This window comes from Pantherophis guttatus, chromosome 5 (genome assembly GCF_059756535.1).
Source record: "Pantherophis guttatus breed Tessera chromosome 5, ASM5975653v1, whole genome shotgun sequence".
Lineage (NCBI taxonomy): Eukaryota > Metazoa > Chordata > Lepidosauria > Squamata > Colubridae > Pantherophis > Pantherophis guttatus.
Genome location: NC_142067.1, coordinates 21,732,122 through 21,758,472, shown reverse-complemented (window position 1 = coordinate 21,758,472; position 26,351 = coordinate 21,732,122). Strand labels below are relative to the sequence as shown.

Below are 26,351 nucleotides of genomic sequence, written 5' to 3'. Positions count from 1 at the left end.
GTGTGAGTTAAAAGTCTATCCCAACTGGGCTGCCTCACACCATGTAAACGGGAGGTGCAAGATAATTCATTAGGTGTTCCTTTTTGGGGATCTGAATGTGTTACAATTGAACTGTGGCATCACTTTCCCTCTTTCCTCCAAGATACTTACTATCCTCTGAAGGGTCTGTTTTCTTTGGGTTAATATGCTCCTTCAGGGATTAAATAACTGAAAATCAATACTGTGTCTTGGAAAACTCTTCAGCAATATTAAACTAGTCTTGGACTGAAGAGTTATAAGGTTAATTGGTATAAAGTCTCAATAAAAATTTCAAATATTCTAAGCTGGTTTGTTGCATTAATCTTGGAGAATTAGTTCTTCCTGCAACAGTAACCTGAGATTTCCAAATTAAAGATTGAGAATTTTCATACTAACCTTTAAGGTAAAGAATAGGCAGAATAGGCGGCTGAAAGAGTGAATACGTGGAAAACGTAGTGTTTCAAAAAGGAAACTGTTTTCTACTGGTAGAAATGGGGAAGCTGATCATGTTACTCCCTTATTCCCTTGACAAACCCTAAAAAAAAGAAAAGGTTTCATGTGTTTAAGCATAAATCAACATCAGTGAGTGCTAGGGGAAAATCACGGTATCTTTAATTTTCTTCAGGTTATTGTCTTCTGTTCTAAGAGTTTCGGAAGTGGAGTCTCGAGCAATAAGAGCAGATCTTACGCACCTTCTAAGCCCACAAATGGGAAAAGATATTGTGTGGTTCCTCAAACGGTGGGCAAAAACCTATCTCCTCGTAGATGAAAAGCTATATGACCAGGTAAAATAATTTTAAACTTGTGGACATTTTTTTTGTGCTTTAAGAAATTTAAAATTTAAAATTTCTTAAAGCGCGAGTTCTGAAATTTTGCAACAAACCACATGAGCTTATTCATTGCAACACTTAAGTAAGTATGATCTGATCTAAATGTACAATGAAAGAGTTCTTTATAAATAATAAATAAAGATGTTCCTTATAAATAATAATGAAACTTTAAAATGTTTTTTAGGGAATTTATATATGGGAAAAAGCATTCAAAATAGTACACCATTTTTATGATCTGATATGATAATTTCCCGTCTCAGCTGCTTCTGCTGCATGTGTGGACCACCTATATTCCTCTAAAATCAGTGGGCGCATGCATGCGGAAATACGATAATGCAACTGCCCCCAACTCTTGGGGTGCCAGGGACCAGTTCCATGGAGTGCAATTTTTCTGTGGACTGGGGAGGGGGAGTATGGTTTTATGCACTGCCTAGATCCCGTGCTTGCTCAGATAGAGCTTCATTTACTTGCGTGGCCATTCCTGGCGGGCTCAAAGCAGTGCTGGTCTCTGGCCTGGGGATTGGGGACTCCTGCTATAATGAATCTGTCTATTAAATCTGTATGTGCCTTCAATTATGTTATTCCTAATGCATTTTTGAAGAAAACGGATATGTATTTTTAATTTACAATAAACAAAAGAAAGCTATGGAGTCAGACAATGTTCTTATCAATACATTACTATATTCTGTGGCATTCATAAATATTAACTTTTTTTTTTAGATAAGCTTGCCATTCAACACCGCATTTGGTGCTGACACTGAGGGTGCCCAATGGATTGTGGGCTACCTTTTAGAAAAAGTACTCAGCAATCTTGCAGTGTGGAGTTCTGAGCAAGAACTTGCCAATGACACTGTGCAGCTACTGGTAACTTTGGTAGAAAGGAGGGAGAGGTAAGCCTAAAAGTTATACTCCTAGATGAAAAAAATAAATGTTTTTCTAAGAGTCCCATGAGAATTTCTGGACCAAACTAGATGTTAGTAGACTCTGTGAATATATAAATAGTATCTGTGAGAAGTATTAGTAGTACTGAAACAATTACCTGGTGCCATCTATCTGGAAGGCAGATAGATGAAATATTTTTGTTTATTTTTCACAGTTTGATGGGTTAAATACAAATTAGATGTGTTAAACTTAATAGAGTTTAAAATTCTCTAATTTGTATCTTTTGAGGACAGATCACAACCAGCATGCATCTGGACTACATTCACAATATAGATTGCTTGCCCATCAAAAGTATGTTGTAAAGATACATGTTTGAACTACTTCAAAAGAGTTTTAGGCATACATTGAGGAAAATAGGAAGAGATTAAAATGGTTAGAAGTGTTCTTACTATCCAATAAGTTCACAAGCAAAATGATACTGTTTGAACGAACTGCATTGCTGGTAGTCCTTGATTTACAATAGCAATTGCGGGTGGATTTCCAATCATAAGTCATTACAGTTATAAATTGAGATCCCACCTGACTGTACCCAATTTTACAACATTCTTTGCAGTGGTCATAAGCAAACACCACAGTCTTAAGAGCAACCCATTTTCCAAAACGGACACTTGTTCCAAGCCCGTCGTAATTTCAAATGCTTTTTTAAAGACTAGTCATAAGTTGAGGACAATCTTACTTAGGGGCTGGAATGTAAATACTTAATTTACAAAATGATTCTTTCTAGAAGTTTGATGAGTCTAGTGCTAAGCTACCATTGTTAAGATACCATAGTTATTTCCAAGGCATGGAACATGATTGCGATAACTCTTTTTGATTTGATCAACACCAAAAATTAAAAAGACAATTTGCCAAGCCTCAGTTTTACTGCTAAATTCTTCAGAAACTGATTGCTTCATATTAGTAAATAGAAATGGCAGTTCCAAAACTTGCTTCTAAAGTTCCTTTTAACTTGTGCTTATATATAAAGAAATATAAAAACATGTGCTATAGCCAATTCAGGTTTAAGTGAGTTCCCAAAAGAAGAATATTGTTGGTAAGACATAAATTATTTTGTCCTATTTCTACTTATGAACAAAACAAAGGGGAAGAATTTGACACACAATGTCATTAGATAAATATTTGTTTGTTAAGAATCTGTTTAAAATCTGGGAGAAAGCTGGTTTTATTTAACTGTTCCAGGCTATTGCATTGTTATTTATTGTGTTTCAATGTTTTTTTGTTAGGGCAAATTTAGTAATTCAGTGTGAAAACTGGTGGAACTTAGCAAAACAATTTGCCAGACGGAATCCCCCTCTTCACTTTCTATCCAGTTCAGTGCAACGTACATTAATGAAAGCCTTAGTTCTTGGGGGTTTTGCTCATATGGATGGAGATACCAAACAGCAGTACTGGACAGAAGTAAGTACAATCTCTGCTTTAAAATTCAGGATGAGTGATATCAGCAAGTGACAGTTTGGCATTCAGTAGTCTTGATTTGTTTTCCTTGTTGACTTTATTATTTTATTTATTTATTGGAATTTGTCAAACAAAATGAGTGCATATAAAATATATTGGTGGTGTATAGCTGCATACTCTCAAAATACAATACTTTTTCTATTTTCTTTTATTTTCATTTATTATATAAATGAAATATAAAATATATTGGTGGTGTATAGCTGCATACTCTCAAAATACAATACTTTTCTATCTATTTTCTATTTATTTTCATTTATTAACAGAAATTAGTTATTCAGGGATAAGGAAAGAAATCTGTTACCAATCTTATTTTTGATTCTGGATTGGGAAATCATGGGATATATTATCTTGAACTGCAAAAATACTGATTCTTATAATTTTAATGCAACAATGTTGAATTAAATAATATATTTAAATACTTTAAGTCATTCTTGACATTCATGCATCAATGCTTTCATTTTTATTGTTGAAAATTAAAGTTCTAATATCGGTCATTTTGCTATCAAAGGGTGTCATAAAATTCCATGAAAAATGTTCTGGACCTAAAATAACAAATATTAAATAAACAAAATCTAACCATAATATCTTATGTCTGACTTTTCTTTTTATTTTTTCCCTCTTTTTCATTTTGTGCAATGTTGCTTAGTTATATTTACTGATTTAGCATATTTTTGGAAACTTTTTTTTGCTGATACGCAGAAAAATGTATTTAAATAAAAACAGTCCACCCATCATTTTGTCTCCACAGTTCAAGACTGTTCCTATCCACTGGGTCATCCATCTGCATCCCTTAGATCAGGGGTGTCAAACTTGCATGGTCACGGCATCGTCACGTGACATATCGGGACTTTTTCCCCCTTTGCTAAATGGGGCGTGGCTAGTGCCTGACACATCCAGTCCATGGGCCGCGAGTTTGACAGCCTTGCTTTAAATCATTATTTTACAACCTCAGCAACTTTAAGATGCATTGACCTCAACTCCCAGAAGTTGAAGTCCACACATCTTAAAAGATGCTGAAGTTGAGAAGCATTGCTTTAGAACAGAGGTGTCAAACTGGATTTCTTCGAGGGCCGGATCAGCATTGTAGTTGTCCTCTGCGGGCCGGCTGGTGGGAGAGATGGGATGGATGGCAGATGGGACGGATGCTTCCTGCAGCACCATGCCGCCAAAATGGGATGTCCGTCCCCTCGTCCCCCGTTTTCACTAGCAGAGGCACCGTCGGCCTCTGCTATTTCCAGGCCACGCTCATGGGCCAGATCTAAGCATCCCGTGGACCTGATCTGACCCATGGGCTTTGGGTTTGATACCCTCGCATTAGAAGCTGTTTTGGGAGAGTGCCTATTGTACTGTATTGGGAAGCGTCAGTGGCCTCAGTACATCATTCTAAAGACCTCAGAACGATGATTCTGGAGCGTCTATCAAAACACTTGCCTCTTCTGGAGAACGGTGGGCCATTAATACAAGGATGTGGCTGTTGCAAGGGGGAGTTGAATGGATCAGAAATGACCACTTCAACCCTATTCTCCATCTCCATTTTCCTGATTTAGCCGTTTAGCAAAGGCCACATTTTGCCAAATATACCCTCTTCTGCATACACACATTCATGTGTACACTCACACATGTATAGAGAAAAGAAAACAGACACAAACTAAAAAATTAGAGGAATACTTTGGGGAAAAAAAAGTTTCTCCCTTTTTTCCCCTTTATTTTAGCTATAGACATATTCCATTGCCTTCCAGGATTTAAGCATGTGCTATTTCTTAATCAATACTTCCCGTTTCCTTTTCAAGGAAGCGTCTCAAAAAATGATTTTTTAAAATAGTGTGACATGTGTTTAAAAAATGTGGCTGCAAAAACAAAGGCTGTATTCTTGAGCCAGAAACAGCTAGTTGTAAAGTTTTACAATGGATAATGAGCCCTTTTGGCAAACAAAATATTATACAAAGCCAGATAGGACAAGTCAACATAAAAGAATTCAAACCATGCTTATCAGGTTTTGGAGGCCTAATGTGTTCATGATGTTTTAAAAGAGCAAGAAATGATATGACTCCTTTACCACTCCCATAGTGAGACTCCAGAGACAACTGTTGTGACTCAGTTTCTCCACGCATCTCTTCCACAATTGTTTAAAACAATCCCACTAGCCTTTTACAATCCAATTTTGCTATGGATGCCCCAAAAGTGTTTTTTCAAAAGGCAACTGAACTTCCTTAGTTTTTGTCTTTTTGTTTTCATGAAAACTTTTCTTATCCAAGAAGCTTTTTCATTTCTGACTGAAGGAATTTTTTTTAAAAAAATAAGAAAGTCCAGTTGCCTTTGGGAAAAAAAGTACCTTTGAGACAAACATGACCTGGATGATTGAGGATTTCCATAGACATTTTGCTATGGACATTTACTACCTGTTAAAACACCTTGCTCTTTAAAATCAATTTGAAGGCACTCCCTCTGCCTTTGAAGTTGATTTTTAACTTGTTTTTATATTCACGTTTTAACCCTGTTTTTAATTGTATTTTTGTGGTTTTATGGCTTTTGTTTATTACCCGCCCAGAGTCAGTTCAGCTTTTTTTTTTTTAAGCCATAAAATTTGGCTTAAAATTTACATACGTACTGCTTTTTCAAAATCGGTGTTCCTTTAGCATTTTAAGGTTTTTGGCTGGGTATGTTTTATACATAATATTCAAACAAGAAATAAATTATTTAAATATTTACTCATTTATTTATCATATTTAGAAACTGCCTATCTCCCTCACAGAGGGATTTTAGTAAACGGGCATTGCCAACTTATTTAGAACTGAAGTAATGCCTTTATGATCAATCTTAAACTTCCTCCAGTTTAAAGAAGGAATGCCCACCAACAGAAGAGGATTTAATTAAAAAAATCCTTGAATGCGCAGAGATGGACAAGCTTACAAAGGAACTTAAGGAAAAAGAGGACACAGATTACTATAGAGTATGGTACAGATGGTATGAGTGGTGGGAGAAAAGGAAAAAGGAAAAAAAGGAAAAAAGGGGGAAGTGAAATAATACTTTATTGTTTATTTTTGTGATAATATTGCTTGAATGTGCTGAAGATCAAAGTAAAGAGAAGTCGTTGTAAAGGAAATTGGATTATTTAAATAGATTAAGATAAAGTTAGAATATATGTAAATAATAAGAAAGGATCACCTTAAATGAGCTGTTAACAACAGAAAAATGATATGTATAGATGTGTTGTTTGTTTTGTGTTTGTTTTAATGTGTTTAAAATAAAAAAAAATTAAAAAACTTCCTCCAGTTTAGGTTGTGTTATATATAAACAATACTGTTATCCAAATAAGTGTATTTATATGAAAAATCTTTGGGTCAAACTCTTTCTGTCTGCAGCTTTCTGCAGGAAAGCTACAGTATACTTCTTTTTATTTTTGTTTTGCAGGTTCTTCAGCCACTGCAACAACGATTCTTAAATGTGATAAACCAAGAAAACTTCCAACAAATCTGCCAGGAGGAGGAGGTGAAACAGGAAATTACTGCCACCTTAGAAGCACTTTGTGGTATTGCTGAGGCTACCCAGATAGACAATGTAGCAATTCTCTTTAATTTTCTGATGGACTTCCTTACAAATTGCATTGGACTAATGGAGGTGTACAAGAATACACCAGAGACTGTTAACCTCATTATAGAAGTTTTTGTTGAAGTTGCACATAAACAAATATGCTATCTTGGAGAGGTAAATAAATTTAAAAATATATTCTAAATATAGGATATATGCTGGAAATGTACATATCTGTACAGTAATATCAGTTTCTTTTCACACCTTTAAAGCCTTTTTTTTTGTATTTTATTTCTAATAACAGAAATCATTGAGCTCTGTAAATTGAAGCATTTTCATATTTTGGAAGAATCTTTTGAAGAGCTTGGAATTTCTAAACATTTTTAGTATTATCAGTTAGGTTGAATTAAAACCGAGAGTTGATGATTCATGACATGATGCATTTGTTTCTGTTAGAATATTTTCCTTCACCATTGTGCTGATTTGTCCATTTGGAGAGGGTTTGGGTTAGATATTATTTACGTCTCATGCTTTGATTGCATTATTTTATGACCATCTGTGTGATGAGGCTGTGTGCTGTCAGATAATGGAGAATCTGACCATGTATAAAAGAATACAGTAGAACCTCTGGTCGCAAGCGCTTCTGACCACGACCAAATTGGGTTTCAACCAAAAAAATTCACTTTTTTTTTGTGGCCAATTTCCCCTTCCACACCACTTTTTTTTGTAAGTGCCAAATTTCCAAAATTAGGTTCAGATCACAACCAAATCGGTTTGCGACCAAAGTTATGGAACGAATTATGGTAGTGACCAAAGGTTCTACTGTACTGGTAGTTCTCGACTTATAACCATTTGTTTAGTGATCATTCAAAGTTACAATGGCATTGAAAAAGTTACTTATGACTTTTTTCATACTTACAGCCATTGCAGTAATTATGGTCATGTGATCAAAATTTAGATGCTTGGCAACTGGCTTATATTTATTATGGTTGCAATGTCCCAGGGTCATATGATCATCTTTTGTGACCTTTAGACAAGCAAACTCAATGGGAAGCCAGATTCACTTTACAACCATGTTACTAACTTAACCACTGGAGTAATTCACTTAACAACTGTGGCAAGAAAGGTCATAAACTGAGACAAATCTCACTTAACAACTGCCTCACTTATTAACAGAAATTTTGAACTCAATTGTGGTCATAAGTCAAGAACTACCTGTACAGGTTCTCATCAATAGAATGCTTACTGCTTCAGTAGCTGTAACTTAGAAGGTGTACGCCCCAATGTTAACTGTTAAAGATATAGTAGATACTTGCTTACTTCTTCCAGCCACAGGGCTCCTAAACATGGAAAAATTAATAATACCAAGAGAGATTTTCCAACAAAATGTTATAACTATACAATGGAAATTCTACACTGCTTAAATGTATGCCTGACAATGTGATTTACTATGTTGGAGATTATTTCCTTCGAGCAATAGGATTTATAATGATTAAGAATTGTTATTTTATTGTTTTAAACCCTTGTTATAAATGGAGTATATTCTGCTTAATATCAGTTGCAACTGAAGTGGTTTCAAGGCCTGAGTAATAAGTACATTCTAGCAAATGTATATCCTTCATTAAGCCTTCTTTTCTTTTTTCATTATTTTTTTTTTCATTTGCAGTCTAAAGCCATGAATTTATATGAAGCTTGTCTGACCCTACTTCAAGTATATTCCAAGAATAATTTAGGTAGACAACGAATAGATGTTACAGCAGAAGAGGACCAATACCAGGATCTTCTTCTCATTATGGAGCTTCTCACTAACTTACTTTCAAAAGAATTTATAGATTTCAGTGATACAGGTAGGGAGAAATTTAGAACTGAAAATAACATGGATGAAACTTAAAGAGCTCTTTATCTCTTGACACCAGTATGTAATGAACAAATAACAGAGCTCTGTTGGTTCGCTCTCTTAAATTTCAGAGTTAAAACCTTAGTTCACTGATGCATTTATTCAAACAGTTTTTGATGTTTTCCTGTTTGGCTCTTCAGTGGCTTTCAATTTTTTTCCCCAATCTTTTATTGCCTTCCTGATTTTTATATTGTTTGTATTTTTACGGAATGCTTAAACTAATATTGGAGAATTTAAGCAACCTGTTGAGAAAAGTAGGCAGTCAAATATCTTTTTAAAAAGTAATTTTTTTGAAGCATTTGCATAATGGCATGAATAAATACTAATTATAGAGTATAGTAGATACATGTAGTCCTTGATTTATGACTTACAGATCCCCCCAAAAGCTACTTAGAACTTGGTTCCAAAGTTATGGCAGCTGCAGTCATTCACCCTTACAACTGACCACGGGGATATACAGCACCCCCTCCACCTAGCTCCCCAAAGGTGGAAGGGTGTGAGGTCCAGTGGCTTGGGAAGCAGGCCCAAGGCCTGTGGCGACCCCAAGGAGCAGGAATTGAAGTATGGGATGCCTCAAAATGGAGGAGGCCTGAGGCAGGACCTGTTCATTTGACAACCTCATCAGGAAGAGCAGGAATGGGAGGGGGGTCATGAGATGATCATGTGGCCATTTCACTTACTGGCCAATTTGACTTCCAACCTATCAGGGAGATGGGCAGCATATACATTTAAATAAAAGGAAGGAAGGAATCACAGTTGATGATTGAAGACTACCTGTAAATTGGTAAACCTGTATTTGTCTGTTTATAATATATGAAACCATTCCCTAAGCAGATAATTATTCATTGTAAGCACAGTTTTTCATTGAATTTTATATTCATTTATCAGCCAAATCTTTGTGGCTGCTAATAAGATTACTGTTTGGGTTTTTATCTTGTACATTTTGAACTATAATAAGAAGATACGTTTAATTAGAAGTTAAGCAGATCATTAGTGAATCATTGCTTTAAAATATATTAAAGTGGTCTGCCTTATGACAAATCTAAATTTGAAGTTTGAAAACAAGACACAAACACACAACATTTATAAAAATAACACTTTTCCCTACAGCTACTTCAAAGTGATCCTTTCTTACTATTTACATCTATTCACACATATTTTAACTTTATCTTATTCAGCAATTTATTTTCCATCATTCTTTCTTTCGTCTAGATTGTACTTTGATCTTCAACATTTAATAAAATAAAATAAAAAACTTTAAAAAATTGAAGTTTGAAATGTATATATCTTATAATTGTATGTCTAGAGGTACATTAATTTTGACTATAGTAGATTACAAAATATCTTTTATAGTTTTTGTTAGAATTTCAGGCTTTCTTTCACCTTAAAATTGATTTTCTATTTTTCTTGTTGAATGTCTGAGTCTTTTTATCCACCTCAGAATCCAAAGAAGAATAAGAAAAAAGCAGGTATAATTTAAATACGCCTCCCTGTACTGTTTAGTTTTTCTAAAGGAAACAGGTTTTTAAGATCAACTGCAGAAGGCAAAGTTACGTTTGGCATCACCTTACTGAGATTCAAGCACTGCATTCCAATTACTTGAATTAATAATTTATGAAAGATTTCACGCTCACTAAGCTTGGTGTTCAGAAAATATTTGCAGATAGTTGAATTTGTTCTTATATTCCTATATTTCTCCCCTCTTCCCCATCTTTTTAGATGAAGTATTTAGGGGACATGAACCTGGGCAAGCAACAAACAGATCCGTATCGGCAGCAGATGTTGTCTTATATGGAGTGAATCTAATCCTGCCTTTAATGTCCCAAGATTTGTTAAAGGTATGTACAGTGGCATGCAGGGTTCCAGAAAGAGATGGGGAATTTTGACAGTTCTTCCAAAAATTTTAATCATTATAATATTGTGTCTCTAAATATGACCATGGATTTTCTACTATTACCAGTATTCTCATGGCTGACTGAAAATGGCCACTGGCACTAACTCAGAGCTTCAGCCAAGCTCATGCCTGCCTTTAAACAGCCTTTTAAACCTAGTACTGTCTAAATGTGTTAATAGTGCCATCTGTGGAATAGTTTGGTATTGGAGAATTAGTGTAATGAAGTAGTTAATATACTAGGTTGAGACTGAGGAAATAACATGCATGGTACCTCCCTTTGGTTACAATTTTCAGAAGTCTTTAATTGTAAATCAGCTTCACCAGAGTTTATCACAATAAGTGATCTATGGTTTCAACAATGGGCAATGAATTACAAAAATATGTCAGCTTTAATTCTGTATTGACCTCAAAAACCCAGGACTATATATGTATTACAAATTGTGAAACATATAAAACTAATAACCCTTGATTTTGAATGCCTGACATTACTTTGCATTCTTCAAATGTAATTATTAAGAAGCCTCATTAACATGAACCTATTTACTTTTTCCTTCTATAGTTTCCATCACTATGTAATCAGTACTACAAACTAATTACTTTTATTTGTGAAATATTTCCTGAGAAAATTCCACAGCTTCCAGAAGACTTGTTTAAAAGCCTTATGTATTCATTAGAATTGGGGATGACATCGTATCCTTTAAGATCTTATTTTGGAGGAGCAGGGAAAGGACTTATTCAGTTGATCCCTTTACTTTTCTTTCTTTAAATCATTACATTACTGTATACTTGATATATCGTATTTTTTGGAGTATAAGGTGCACCTTTCCCCCCCCCCCTAAAAGAGGCTGAAAATTTGGGTGCATCTTATACTCCGAATGTAGCTTTTTCGAAGCTTTCTTTTCAACCCTAACAAGGCAATAATGAGGCACTAGCCAGCAATCTTCCCAGCTTTGCCTGCTCCCTGGACTCTCTGCTGTGCTTTAACAAGGCGCTAGCAGTGAAGGATCTCCATGCTTTGCTCCGACTCTCAGCTGTTCTTTAGAAGCTTTTTTTCAGTCCTAACTAGGCAGTAGCCGAGTGAAGCGATCTCTCCCCCACTTTGCCTGCTTTTCTCATTGCTGCTTCCTCTCAGCTGTGCCTTACAAGCTGTTTTTTATCCCCAAGCAGGGGATAAAAAACCAGCAAACTAATGTGCTGAAGCTGACCAGACTAAGGACGCTAGCCATATGAATACCTGGTAGGCAGATTTTTTTTTCCCTATTTTCCTCCCCAAAAACTAAGCTGTGTCTTATACTCCGAAAAATACGGTATACCCTTTTAAGCCTTAAGAATGTCAAGAATTTCAGTTATTGATTACTTACCTGAACATTTGCATTGTGTGGTTTTTTGGTTACCAAAGTTATTTTATGTGAGAGAATCCAAATATTTCTTATTTTATTTTGGCAGAGAATCTAATACAATCTTTCATCAGGTTTTGCATGTTCTTTGTTTGAAGTAACGTATACTTCGTATACTTCATTATACGTATACGTATAATGAGAAGCAGTTCTTCATTTATTGTAACTTTCCCATCCTGTTACCAGTAAGGAACCAGGATATATGTGCACCAGATTGTTTAAGCCTGTTGCTAGAGTATTCTAGCATTTAAAATATTATGAGAATTCCCCGATACGAAAAATAAAACTACTTTTATAATTTTGTAGGGATGGAATCTGTTGTTCTTATACAGTTTCTAGATTCACTAACATTTTAATGTAAAAATATTTAGATATTCTGTGCTCATTTGCTACAAGTTGTTGTGGCCCTCTACATTTGATTATTTGTTTCAGCCCTAAATTCTCCCTCTTTACTTTCCTTAGTTACATTTGATTAAAACATAGAAATGCAATAAGAGCAATTTCTAGGAAGAAATAGTGGAGGAGGAACCAATTTCAACCATTTAGTGGTAATCTTAGCTTGAAATATATAGGAAAATGGCAATTTTTAAGTTCTGTTTACTGGTTTTCCTGACATACTGTATAATTTCCAAATACCCCCCAAAGGAATAAATATATTTCTTGACTTTGAATAATCAGAATGAGTTCAGATGTTTGCCAGCTCTGCTTAGAAGCTCTAACACCATTAGCAGAACAATGTGCAAAAACACAGGAATCAGAGTCATCCCTCTTTTTAGCAACAAGACACTTTCTTAAGGTAAGAGACACCATTCCATATATTACTGTCTAATATTGTGGCTTGGATTTCAGCATAGAGCAACACCATCGTGTAATATCGTTGGTGTTGGCAGCTTTCCCCAATGGTGGGATGGCATGTTTGACCCAGCTGCTGAGAATTTTGGGAATTCCAGCTCAGTTCATTTGCACAGTGCTGTATTGGCAAATACAATATTGCAAAATAGGAAATAGAGGCTGAGGGGCAGAAGCCTTAGTGATCCTTCAACAAGCTTTGAGAACAAACCTTATGCCATATTACTTACTGGAAACCACTTTTTCTTGCCAGAGGAGCTTTTTGGATGCAAGCCAGTAATCAGGTTAAAACCACATTTGATGCCAGTTTTTGTAAAATTAATCCTGCTTTTTTATATGTTTAGATTATTGGTTACTGAGGAGCCCAAGTAATCTACTATTAAAAAGTACCCAGTTTTTCCACCAGAAAATTCATTGTTTTGTGCCCATGGGAGTGGACTATATTAGTAAGGAAGTTAAAAATTCTTAACATGATTAAACAGATAGATTGGGGTCTCTGCTTCAGCCATTTACCCTTCGTTTGTTATATGGTGATAACACTGTTTTAACTTACACATTGTTGCAAGTAATTACGTATTTCTTTTGAAAGTTAATTTTTAGTCCTCATCTTAAAACACAGGCTTCTACAAAGCAGTTGTCACTTTCATCTTAGCACAATTTTTTTCTTCAAAAGTCAGGATATAAAGTTTTGTTTTTACATTTTAGATGGTTTTTGATATGCTGGTACTGCAAAAGCACAATACAGAGATGACAGCTGCAGCAGGGGAAGCATTTTATACATTAGTATGTTTGCATCAGGTATGATATTTTATAGTGTCATTATCTCTTCCATGTTCTATAATGTTTAGGGGCCGTAGAGATCTATAATTGAATCTTACAGTCAGATAGAATTAACTTGATGGCTTGAGGGAAGCCACTATCTTTTAACTTTAAAGAAATGTTCCTTGCATCCAAAATTGGAAATATACTTAAATTGTAATTCTGTTAACAAGTCAGTCTATAGGAAGCCTTTGATATTATTCCACAGAGTTAATTTTTACTAATAAATTTTCTTCTGAAATATAAATGTGATTATTTTCTTTACAGGCAGAATATTCTGAATTAGTTGAAACTTTACTATCAAGTCAGCAAGATCCCATAATTTACCAGCGGTTAGCAGATGCTTTCAACAAACTTACTGCAAGCAGCACTCCGCCTACGCTGGACCGTAAGCAGAAGATGGCCTTCCTCAAAAGTTTAGAAGACTTTATGTCAAATGTCGGTGGTCTTCTCTGTGTAAAATAAATACCAGAACTGTATGCCTAACTTAGACCCTTTTTGCAAAATGCACTGAAAAATGCTGAAAGCTGACGTAATCTTAAATGCCTGTTGCTGGGTTTTTTGCAGCCATCTCAAATTTCAGAGAGCCTGGAAGTTTTGAGCAGTGGAATAGGAGATGTCAACTCTAAAATCAGCTTCTGCTAATATGTGTTAGCCACCGTCTCTCATATACCTTTTATGTTGTACAGAATAAAAACAGAAAAACTGAAATGTTTAATAAAAGAATTCCACAAGTGCATATAGACAATGGGCACAGTAAACAAAAAACAAAAAACCAAGAATCAGTGCCTTGTCCCAGAAGTCCTCAAGTAGTGATGAATCAACTCCTATAATATTTTTTGTTATTGCTAGAAGCCCTTTTTGGTGCGTGATTTAGACACATACAGAACTGTAAAACAATTCTAAGCTTTATTTTCCCTCTCCGAAAACTGTGTGTAACCCAGTGAAGAAAAAAACCACCAAATGATATTTTTAAACTTGGATTTAGTGTTTTTTTGGGGTTGTTTTTTTTTTTTTGCTTTTTTTTACATCAACCTGGCGTTGCATGTTTGTGTAATACAACTTTTTACATTATATGCTGCTGCCCTAAAGTTCAGAAAGAAGAAAGGTGTATATTTTTGTTTCCCCTGAAATGAACTTTAGGAACTGTAGCCATTTCATTGCCTTAATTTAAAACAAAAAAAATAGGTGAAATAAGTTAGGTGAGTTATCTAAGGCAAGCTTTGAATCTTCAAAACTGGTTTAGAATGTTGGCACTAAGCTGCCATGTATCTGTTTGCAGCCCTTGTGTGTTGAGAGTATTATGTCTATGAGTGTAAACAAAAATCAATGTATACCTTTACTTTTAATATTTGTTGAGTCACACCCATGTCATACACAACTGCAGTGTATTTCAAGATTGAATTGTTTGCTGAAGCAATAATGTTTCAAATTATGTAAATTATTGATTTCTACAATTTTTTTTTAATGTTGGGGCATTAGATTCAGTGGCTAGACTACACGAGCATCAAACTCTTCTAGCAAGGGCCGTGCATGTTTGACTTCAGAATATGGACCCATGGTTTAATATTTTGCCACCATTGTCAAATTTAATAGTGCTGTCTTCTGCTGCTCTGATCCCACTTGTTTGGTGTGTTGGCACTTTAACTATGTAAGATTACCTGTATGGTTTCATCCTGCACTCACCAAATAGGAGGTTGCCATGGGAACAAAGTGGCAGGATATCAAGAATATGGAAGCAGAACATTTATTCATAATTGTAAGCCAAACTAAACCAACCGGAATATGTATGCTGCTGATTAAAAATAACCTTTTTTAATGAAGGAAGGAGATAATTTGTCTCCAGAATCTTGTGCTTCATATTTGCAAGAACTGAGCTATTGGATATTAACAAATAAATATTTTTACATTTTATATAGAAATGTAAGCCCTCACCTCATCCTAGCATCATGTTTGCAATTCCGTGCCAGTCTTGAGCTGTTCATCTCACCATTTAATCACACTACCCATAATTATTTATATATGATTTGAAATCTTTAATATTATAGAGTTTTATAAGGGTCCAAGACTTCTTTAATTCCTTCTCATTAAACCACAATCAGAAATCAAGGGAAAGATGGGCTATGGTTTGTAAATCTTTCCTATGAACTGTAATGTTTTCAAAAACTGAAGACTGGCTAGAGGAAGTTGCTTCCTTGAATAAATAAACAAAAAGGTTCAATAAAGAATGGCTTGGTTCAGAGATCTCTACAAACTAAATGGCTTGGCTTTCAGAACATACTGTGACAAACTCTTTGCACTTGATTTAATTTAGTATGCATGAGTGGCTGAGCTGAGCAAATGATGGTTATTTAGCCACTGGTTGGTCTCCTAAAAATAAGTTTTAAAACACATATTCCTAACGAACTAATCCATAACTTGCCATGATATCTGAACTGAGCCTAAATTGTTCAATTCTCAATTATATTGTTCCATCTCTTTCTGTTAGTGTTATTTGTAGAATAAGGGAATTGTTTTGGCTTCTGATTTGTTTTAAAAATTGGGTTTGTCCTGTGGCGCCAACATAATTATATGTTTTAATTATGATGAATTCTACATGTGTCTTTTAAAACTGTTAACATTTAAGTTTCTAAACCAATTTGTTTTCAAAATTTTACTCATGATGTTGAAACAAAATTCTACTGCCTATTTTTGATGGCAATTTATTGCTAGGATGTAACTAAGCTCTCATTTATTGTGAACAACAATACTAGCTTATAAAATTAGTGCTTAAAGGTGCCATGTGAACTTTTGGAAATGTGAGACATAATGTTTATCTCTGGAAGCATTGAAGAGCCAGTTTGCACAGTTTTCTTAAAGTGGAAATACTTGCAAGGCAACAATGAATTGTGCTCAAGAATTCCACTTTCTTGACTGTTTGGGGAAGAATCTGCTAAGTGGCCTGCTGGGCATTATCGGTTCATTTCAAATTACTCTGTTCCAGATTTCTGCACAAATGAATGGTGGTGGTGCACAACAGGTCTTGGTGGATTGTTTCTAAATTGTCAAGGATTATTTGCAATTTTAAACTTGCTTCCCGATTTAAAATGTATATTATATTAAAGGGACACTATCCAATACATTTTTATCTGAAATTTTGTAATCATTAGAAATTTCTAAGGAGGTTATCTTTCCAGTTTTTGTATTTTTTTAAAAGTATGAATAATACTATCTTACCCCTACGCCATCCAACATGTTTCCAGATGTAATGCAATGTATCTCCACTCCTAAATGTTGACATTTTAACAATCCAGAATTAGCTCTACTAATTCTGAAAGCTCACTTTGCAGCATAGACACATTTGTCACACTGGAGAACTCTCTTATTACCGTACTAGACTGTGTCCAGATCTACTTCTTTTAGTGAAAACACAGACAAAGCCAATGGAAGCCAATAAAAAAAATGCATTTTAGTTAGCTGACATTCTTTGAGAATTTGGTTCAATATTCAATAACCCCGATGAGTCCGCCTTCAGGGAAACTTAGAGAAAAGGAAAACAAAGTAAAAAAACATTTGCTGTAAGATCCCATTATGCAACCTACAACTTTATAATTCAGACATACCAAATATGATGCTTTGACAGAGCAAATCATTTTCTTGGAATATCTTTCTAATGATAGCCATTGCTGTTCTGTATTTACTTCCAAATTATATTCAGCTCTATTGCTAGATTTTCAAAACATAAAACATGAATCACGTGCTTTCACCATAGATAAACTGACCTTGCTTTTATCTTGGGTGTTGATAGTACTATTACGCTTTTCAAAGAGAATGTCTGGAATTCTAATCTGAGCATGGTAAAATGCAATTCAAGTATTGGGTTGCCATTTATTATATTTAGTGAAATGTATGCAACTTACATATAAAGACAGAATGTAAAAAAATGATAAATTGCTCAAAATTCAAATTAATTGCCCTATTTGACAGCTAATTTATCACAATAGAAATTGAAATAATTCAACCTGGTCCCAGCAATTATTGGTGTTAAACATATACAGTAGTAACATATCTGCACAATAATACCAAAATTGTTTATAGTAGGATCCCCATTCTGTGATTTGAGTGGTTTCCTCTAATGAACGACTTCCAAACAGAACTTAAACCATGCAAAAGAACTCCATCTGAAAAACAATACCATCCTTATAAATTATTGGAACTATAATTTAATAACAGCATTTTCCATTTTATTAATCTGAGAGCTGCTGAACATCTTATATTTATGGGTTTATCTCATTATTCTAAGAGTCAGCTTCATTGAAGATTATTTTAAAAGCAGATCTCAAAGTAATGAAAATCTATTTTTCCAAATTTTCTCGTCTGCAAAATTTTGCAAGTACAATATCACTTTTTGTGGTGCAACATGCTTTGTATGTCACTGTTCTGAAGATTTAGCAGCAGTCATATTGCAATCGGATAGTCACAATTGGAAGCAATCTATTGAATTTTGTGAACCTTTTGCATAGGCACACGTAGCCTTGTGCTGTGAATATTATTGTCACTGGCTATTATAGAAATGTAAAGCTTGGTCTGAAGCAAACAAAATAGAATGGCAGTTTTGAGATTACATGAGTTCCATAATTCCACTATTCATTACTGTAGTTGGAATTGCTGGAATATTCCATAAAATGAAGCCATATTCAATGTAATATAAATAATATAATAATTTTTAAAAACCCTTTTAAGCCAGAATATTGGGGAATGACATATTTCTTGTTAAATATTTTTTTGTGTTTTGTCCATGTGCAATTACTGCTTTTTTTTTACTATAAGCTGACTTGCTCTGAAGCGTAAAAATGGTTTTTCAGTTGTTTCTATCAAAGATAAATAAAAATAATGAATTCAGTTTTGCACTGATTCAGTCTTCTTGCTTTAGAATATCACTAGGATACAAGATGAATTTGACCGCTGCTCTTAGTAAACCAAACTTTTAGAATGAGGAGACAGCCATAACCAAACATGCAAAATATAATTAATATCACTGATGCTATTTTGATCTTCTCACTTACTACTACTTTTGGAAGAAGTAAAACAGTTATTAAATTCAACCAGTCAATTTTATTTATTACAGCCTTAAATTATTGAATTATTCCAATTACTGGAGTTGAAACATACTTTATTTTCTATCCTTCAGATTAACTTTATATCTGGCTGAATCTTACTAACATGAGTTCAGAATTTAACTGGAATGTTGAGTTTGCCAACTACACTTCTGTTAAATGCATCGTTTTTAATTTTAATAATTTGTCTGTTTATTAAGCTCAAGAATTACTATTGATTTAGGTCAGTCTCTCTTTATTCCAGTCCTTTTGTACAATGGAAAATATTTAAAGCCACAGATAGTCTGAAATGAAATTTTGCTTTAAATTAATAAGATCTGGAATAAACTTGAAAGTCATGGTTTTTATGTAAAGAGACAGATTTGTGCTGTCTTACATGATTGGATTTGGATTTTTAATATGCTTTCATTTTTTAATACACCTGCTATCCAAATAAAGCAGTCTGGTCAAAAAAAAAAAAAGAAAGAAAAGAAAGAAAATCATGAAGGTAGTTAAACAGCAAGAAATAATTTTGTTTTTCAAAGCGGTCTGCAATCTTAACCAGTTGTAACTGACAGTGGGTGTTTAGAAAGTAGAATAAATGTTTTGAATTGCATTTGAAAACTTCTCTGTAAATGTAAATGATAATCTTGGTGCTTCAATATGTGAATTTCAGTACTTTAATTTTTTTATTAAAAAGGGGCAGGTTCTCATTAAATGTTTCATTGCATAAATGTGTTTAGTTAAAATTCCAACTGTTTTCTATTGCATCTAATCCTTCTTTTTATATGATCTCTTTTAAGGTTTGTCTTCAATTCTAAAGTGCATTAGATTGCCTTTTAACCAAAAAAGACTGAGGAATTATATGACTTACATAGTTTGTATCTGTTGAAAGATGGGTAATTACTACAAGAAAGAAAACTGCAAAGAAAACTGTCTGATTATGTCTCTGATTCTTTGAACTAAGGGATCTTAATTTAGTCTATCCCACTGCAAAATGGTTGGGGGAAGAATTTTCACTGGCCCCTACTAGATATATTTGCAATGCTGTTTTAAATATTGTTGTTTCTACTGTACATTCTGCTTGTTATGCTCCATTACTTTTAAACAATGTTTTGCTATTTTTGAACTATTGCTGTATTTCTAAGAAATCTCTTAGGAAAATCTCACAACATCAGCACTACTGGCAGTGAATTCTTACATTCTTCTATCCATCCTTAATGAAAGACTGTTGGCCAAAATATTTTCGGACTGCTTTAAAGCTGTTAACGCACTTTTGTGACTTTATGGTTGTTGAAAATGAATTGTCTTGCAAATATTTTGATAAACAAAATTTTACTGACTCAGGAAAGAAAGTTGCTGTAGATACCTTCTTTTTAGAAGTGGAATATTTTAATCTGCATATTTTAAATAGCCAAATTATGTTTAGAAGCTAGAACTTTAAAAAGGGGGGGTTAATTTAATGTGAAGATGAACAGGTCTATTTACTTTTAAATGTTTTTGTTCTCCAAAGTTCATGAAGTTAAGTTATATATTTACCTAATAGGTAACAAAGAGTCAAAGCTATTTTAAGTTATTTTCTTCAGCAGACAGTAGGATGAAGGAGCAGATAGTTAATTTGAGGCTGCTTGAAATATAGTCGAGACACTTATTTAAATTATTTAAATCTTTAAGAACAGATGAATAGGATGTACTGAGAATAATTTGCTGATGGTTTGGCTAAATAATTATACATTACCTTTGAGATTATTGGAGAAGGATAATTGTCGTTTTCTTGAAAAATAGAAAAGGAGAATTTGACAAATTATGGACAGGTTAATCTAACATTAATATGTGGAAAGATTTTGGGGAGTAGTTCATTAAATGTGGTAATTAACATATATCAGCATCAAGTCTTGACCCATTTCAATTACAGTAGCAATAAATGCACCGTTGAAGGACCGCATTAAGACAGATTGTCAAGGAGAAAATCTATCTGTGTGGTCTCTAAGAGTTGTCCATGACTTGATGGCACATAATCAATTAAATCTTGACCATTACTTTATGAGATAGCTTACTTAGTAGATTGTGGGAATGCTATATGTAAACCAGGACTTCCAAAAAGCATTTGACATGACATTCTGATTAGCAAATTAGGAAGTACAGGTCACATATAGTTGATATAAAAATCACAATCATCAAATTAGAGTAAAATGCTATGTAGATGCCACACAATTTAGCCCTGGGTCCTGTACACATCAACATTTTTATTAATTTGGGTGAAGAAATAAGAGATGCTTCTCAAATCTGTCACTAACCAAATTTTAGGAGAATACTTAATACCTTAAGACATAAACAAAATGTGAAAAGATATTGGTAAATCAGAAAAACAGACTGGGCGGAGGGACAACCAATTGAATAGAGTCAAATGTGAACATTGTCAATAAGGAAATTGTCAAAGTATGGATACTTGAAATAATTATGAAAAAGAGTCTGTTATACAGAAAGGAAGTCCTGATGAAGTACTGTCAAGAAATAGAGTTTTTTGTGATAAAGAGACTGAATGCCAATCTCTGAATGATGTAATGTGAAGATAGTCAATAAATAGGGCTTACAGTGCAACGCAGAATGAAGGAAGCAAAGAACAAAATAATTGTAACCCTCCTGAAAATCACTACACCACAGCAAAGCAACTATCTTTTTTCCTGTCATCCATCCTGCACTATTATGACTACTGTATAAAATCTAACAAAATCTTGGTACAGCACAGCAGTTTATTATAAAATGAATGTGAGACAGTATGATATGACTATTTAAAAAGGCAAACGTAATTATAGCTACAGTATATCAACAGAACTATAATAATAGTTGCACTTTGTTCTGCATTGGTCAGACCCTCTTGAATATTGTGTGAACCCCACACTCTTAGAAGGATGCAGACAAACTGGAATGAGTAATTGGAGAATGTTAGAAGAGTGGGGGATATAACAGTCTTCAAATATCTAAAATAAGAGCTGCACAGTCTTCAGATTCAGAGTTGGAAAGGTATTTTGGATCCAGCATTGTCAGCTGAATCTAAAGCACTTTTCTTGCTGAAATTCTGAAGACTGCAAAACTCTTTCTGAAGTGTTACATAAAAGAAAGTCAAAATGCAAGACCTGGAATGAAGAATTTGAATCACCGTAAGTCAGATTCCAATTATTTTTTTAATCCTATCAAATGGAGCAAAGTGACAAAGGTATTGGGTTGCTTCTTACTTGAAGTGTTACAGATTGCACAATTACCTGTCTCGGGGAGCTTTAATTTCCTTTTCGGCACTGAGCAAGGTGGCAAATACTGCTCAAATGCCTAACTTTCCAACATTATCATTGTAAGATCAGAGGAAATGTAGGTTCATGTACTGTATTATCATTTCTCCTGGGAACCTCTGATGGTGTACCAGATGTATTGTTAACTAAATATTGGCTTCACTTCTGTTTTACCTGGTTTTGCTCAATTTACATCTTCTGATTCTGAACTTATTGTTGGGTTGAAAGGATGTTTTACTGCCTCTATAAATTTCATAGTGTCCACAGCATGGCATCGAATGTAGCCTCAACACATCTGGATTGAGCCAGCTAGGAAGAACATTTAGTAGGAAAACAAGACATTTATTCTTCCTTTGTAATAGACAGGATATTCCATACATGCTCAATGGAAATCTTAATTTTTCATATGCAGCAGTCTCTCATACTGCTCTTCCAGAACTGGGATTTGGGCCACATGATTGATATATTTTACTAAATCAAGTGAAATTGTTCCTGGAGGAAAGTTTAAATTATCTATTTAGTAATTGTTAATGTATAGATGTGTTTTTCATAATGGTTTATTGAAGATACAAATGATGTATCATAGTGGTTAAGATCTTACATTAATGCTGTTAAAACTTGTAATTAAAAAAAGGAGAAAATTAAAGGAAAGGTATGTTTCTAATCTCACCAGAAATCCATATTATAAAGAAAATAAGTCTATTAGAACTGTTTGATTCTACAGTATTTTAATGCAGGAGAAGCAGAGTTTTGTTTTCTTGCATATTGTTGTCTCATTGTATCACTGTCACTGCTCTCCAGTATCACACATCTAAATCTATCACCCAATATTGTATCTGTCTATCCAATTAGCAAGGACACTGCAGTCACAATGTTCCTGAAAACATCCTGAAATAAGCTGGGTATCCAAAACATATTTAAGGATCCCATTGTCCCTACTTTCAAAAACTGCAATCCAGAAGACAAAAGAAGTTTATGATGTGACCTGCAGTCAATACTAGCATACCAAAAAAAGTAGTTCCAAACAATGCAATAATATTTCATTGATTAGTCTACTATAACATCAAGTTTGTACATGCAGAATTTTGAAATCTTACCAAGTAATAATTTTGAAAGCATTTATTTTTGTCATTTTTAATACTGGCTTTCAATCATGTTCCAAACAGATTAAAAAAAAACAACTGTAGATTTACTCAAGTTCTGTTTTTAAAAATAAAGACCTTATTTTTTTTTTGCTTTTTCTCAGAATTTAGTTTGGGATTATTCTTCCACAGTACTCAGTAATTTCTTGCAGCCATCTAACATTTCAAAGGCAAGCACATTTAGCACTATAATCATGGTGCCATGTGCGAAACATCAACTTAATAACTTTTTCTTCTTCTGAATTTTTCGTTGATGATTATGGTAGAAAAACATCTCCCGTTAAATAAACAATTGGGGCTACCAGGTCTAGATTGCAACAGTGCAAATAACTATTTGATGGCAACCAAAAGATACAGAAATCTCTACCTCTCTGCTTCCACTCTAGTGATTCTGCAGATGAAAGAGCCCTAACAAGCATCTAGGAATTTGGTAGCCCTTGTTTAGTGTATCTTATATTGTGTCTGTTTGAAGTTACAACAGTGATAAAAAAAATTAACTTTGCAAACAGTCCTCTCATTAACTTCCTTTGCAGATCTATAAAGGAAAGGAAAGTTGAAGTAAGATTTAAGCAGAGTCATGGCTTCACTTAGCAACTGCCTTGTTTAATGTCCAAGTTGTGAGTCCCAATTGTGATTACTCTAACTCAGGGGTGTCAAACTGGCAGCCCACGGGCCAAATGCATCATAAACAGGTCACGTCCACCCCAGCTCCATGAATGAAAAAAATGTCACAAAACATCAGGTGTCGGCAACGTGATGTGGCAAGTTTCACACCTGTGCTCTAACATATATAGGTTAGATATATATACCTATAACCTATATATAAACCTATAACTGAGTTAGAGTATACAGAAAATCTCATTCTATTCCTGCAGCACTGCATCTTATTTGTAGGCTTTTAATTGACATGTATCAAAAATCCAATGTATACTTGTTCATTTCCTAAGATAAAATTGCAGGAGATTCTCTGCAAAGCCCATCTATCACATTTAACTATATCTTTAGTTAATTTCATCATGGTAATACAAGTTTGGGGGCCCAGTTTGGGCTAGTGATTAAAGTGTCTGATGAGAAACAGGAGACAGTTCTAGTTGTATCTTAGGCATGAAGCTAGCTGGGAGACCTTGGGCCAGTCATTGTCTTTCCATCTTAGGAAACAGGCAATAGCAAACCACTTCTAAAATCTTGCCAAGAAAACTGCAAGGACTACTCAAGGCACTCACCAGATCCAAATGTTAATACTGACTTGAGCATACACCCCTGACCAAAAAAAATTTGGACAAATTATTAATTACACAAATGGGCTTTGCATAACACATTAAGCTAAAATATGGCTGACCAGTCTGCCATTCAATTATTTAATAGTCATAGTATAACATAGAGCAGGGGTCTCCAACCTTGGCAACTTTAAGACCTGTGGACTTCAACTCCCAGAATTCAGGTCTTAAAGTTGCCAAGGTTGGAGACCCCTGACATAGAGAAGTATAAACTTCAGTAAACGTCAAATTAAATTTTAAATTCAGATTAGATAAGCATTCATTCAGCTTCAATCTGAAGCGAATGTCAGAAGTCAATGGTGGGAGATAGTTGACATTTCACTGGACTGTTCTATTTGAAACAAAGGGCATTTTATAATATTGCTAGTCCTGCAAGACAGACCTGACTAGGAAACCATTGCCATATAGATCAATACTATTTTTACTGTAAAGCTTAATTCCAGAATTTTGCAAGTCTACAGTACACTACCTCCTCCCAGGTTCATGTTCTGAGATTTTTCTCAAGGTACTTTTTCTTGGCCCCAGCTCAGGCTCATTTTATCCGATCATTTCATTGCTTTGGTAGGCACTTCTAGTCCTTCAAGGCCATTGCTTCTCTTTTCTAGAAGTGTGCCTGTAAATGGCCTTGTCTTAAATGTAAGAACAAATCCCGCTCCCCTAAAATGGAACTTCAGTTCAGTAAAATAACATCTTATCGTTTTTGGTAAGAGCCATATTCACACATATTCATCTGATTTCACTGGCCTCACAAGAGGTCTGTGCTGGATCATTTCTATTTAAGGACGAAGTAGCAACAAATAAGTTTTCTGGGGGGAAAAAACCACGCAAAGTGCTACATTTTGTTTATTTTCAACCGAAAACTATAAAAAGGCACCACTGGGAAACAATTTATCATAGAATTCACAGACACTTGCCCGTAATTGGTGCCAACACTATGAATAAATCCCATTTGTGATGCTGTTGAGCAAAATTGCCATTTACACAATTAGGCGTTTGTAGCAATAGTGGCTCATGCAAACATCATTTTGGTAGGCTTGTTTTAGACATGGAAACTGAGTGGAAAAGTCCTCCCCTGCGTTGTGCGGTAAATAAATCTTACCATTTGAAAAAGCCTTCTAAGTCCCCCCAATGTTTTACCGTGACAGACGATAACATTATCTCTCTGGGCATTGATATTAGATAGAATATAAAAAGAATGGGAGGCTCTGTAAATCCTACAACAACCCAGCGACCCGACCCGACCCATCCCACTCTTTTTTAGCTATAATATGCCCTTAAAAACGTGGTGCTTGACAAGAATCAGGGAAGTCATGCTCTTTTTCCTTGGCATGTTATTTCTTTTCTTTCCTCCCTCCCTCCCCTCCCCTCCTCCTTCTTTCTTCCTTCCTTCTCTTCCTTTACTTCCTTCTTTCCTCCCTCCCCTCCTCCCTTTTTCCTTTCCTTTTTTCTTTCCTTCCTTTCCTTCCTTCCTTCCTTTCCTTCCTTTCCTTCCTTCCTTCTCCCCTCCTTCCTTCCTTCTATTCCTTTCCTTCCTTCCTCCCTCCCTCCCCTCCTCTTTTTCCTTTCCTCTTTCCTTTCCTTCCTTCCCTTCCTCCCTCCCTCCCCTCCTCCTTCCTTCCTTCTCTTCCTTTCCTTCCTTCCTCCCTCCTCCCTTTTTCCTTTCCTTTCCTCTTTCCTTCCCTTCCTTTCCTTCCTTCCCCCTCCCCCCTCCTTCCTTTCCTTTCCTTTTCTTCCTCCCTCCCCTCCTCCTTCCTTCCTTCCCTTCCTTTCTTCCTCCCTTCCCTCCCCTCCTCCCTTTTTCCTTTCCTTTCCTCTTTCCTTCCCTTCCTTCCCCCTCCCCTCCTCCTTCCTTTTTCTTTTCCTTTCCTTCCTCCCCTCCTCCTTCCTTCCTTCATTCTTTCTCTTCCTTCCTCCCTCTCCTCCTTCCTCCTTTTCTTCCTT

The 26,351-nt window shown here is 34.9% G+C and overlaps 1 protein-coding gene across 2 annotated transcripts in view; it reads left to right on the top strand.

Moving 5' to 3' along the window:
* XPO4 (exportin 4) overlaps positions 1-14,108 on the top strand; it is a 71,746-nt gene extending 57,638 nt beyond the window's left edge. For both annotated transcript variants that reach the window (XM_034410066.2, XM_087894689.1), the window contains 10 exons: positions 644-803; positions 1,569-1,738; positions 3,014-3,188; positions 6,657-6,950; positions 8,440-8,620; positions 10,390-10,508; positions 11,124-11,254; positions 12,640-12,757; positions 13,516-13,608; positions 13,897-14,108. In XM_034410066.2, coding sequence (XP_034265957.1) covers positions 644-803; positions 1,569-1,738; positions 3,014-3,188; positions 6,657-6,950; positions 8,440-8,620; positions 10,390-10,508; positions 11,124-11,254; positions 12,640-12,757; positions 13,516-13,608; positions 13,897-14,094 — 1,639 coding nt within the window. In that variant the 3' untranslated portion in view covers positions 14,095-14,108. The remainder of the gene's footprint in view (positions 1-643; positions 804-1,568; positions 1,739-3,013; positions 3,189-6,656; positions 6,951-8,439; positions 8,621-10,389; positions 10,509-11,123; positions 11,255-12,639; positions 12,758-13,515; positions 13,609-13,896) is intronic.
* The last annotated feature ends 12,243 nt before the right edge of the window (positions 14,109-26,351 follow it).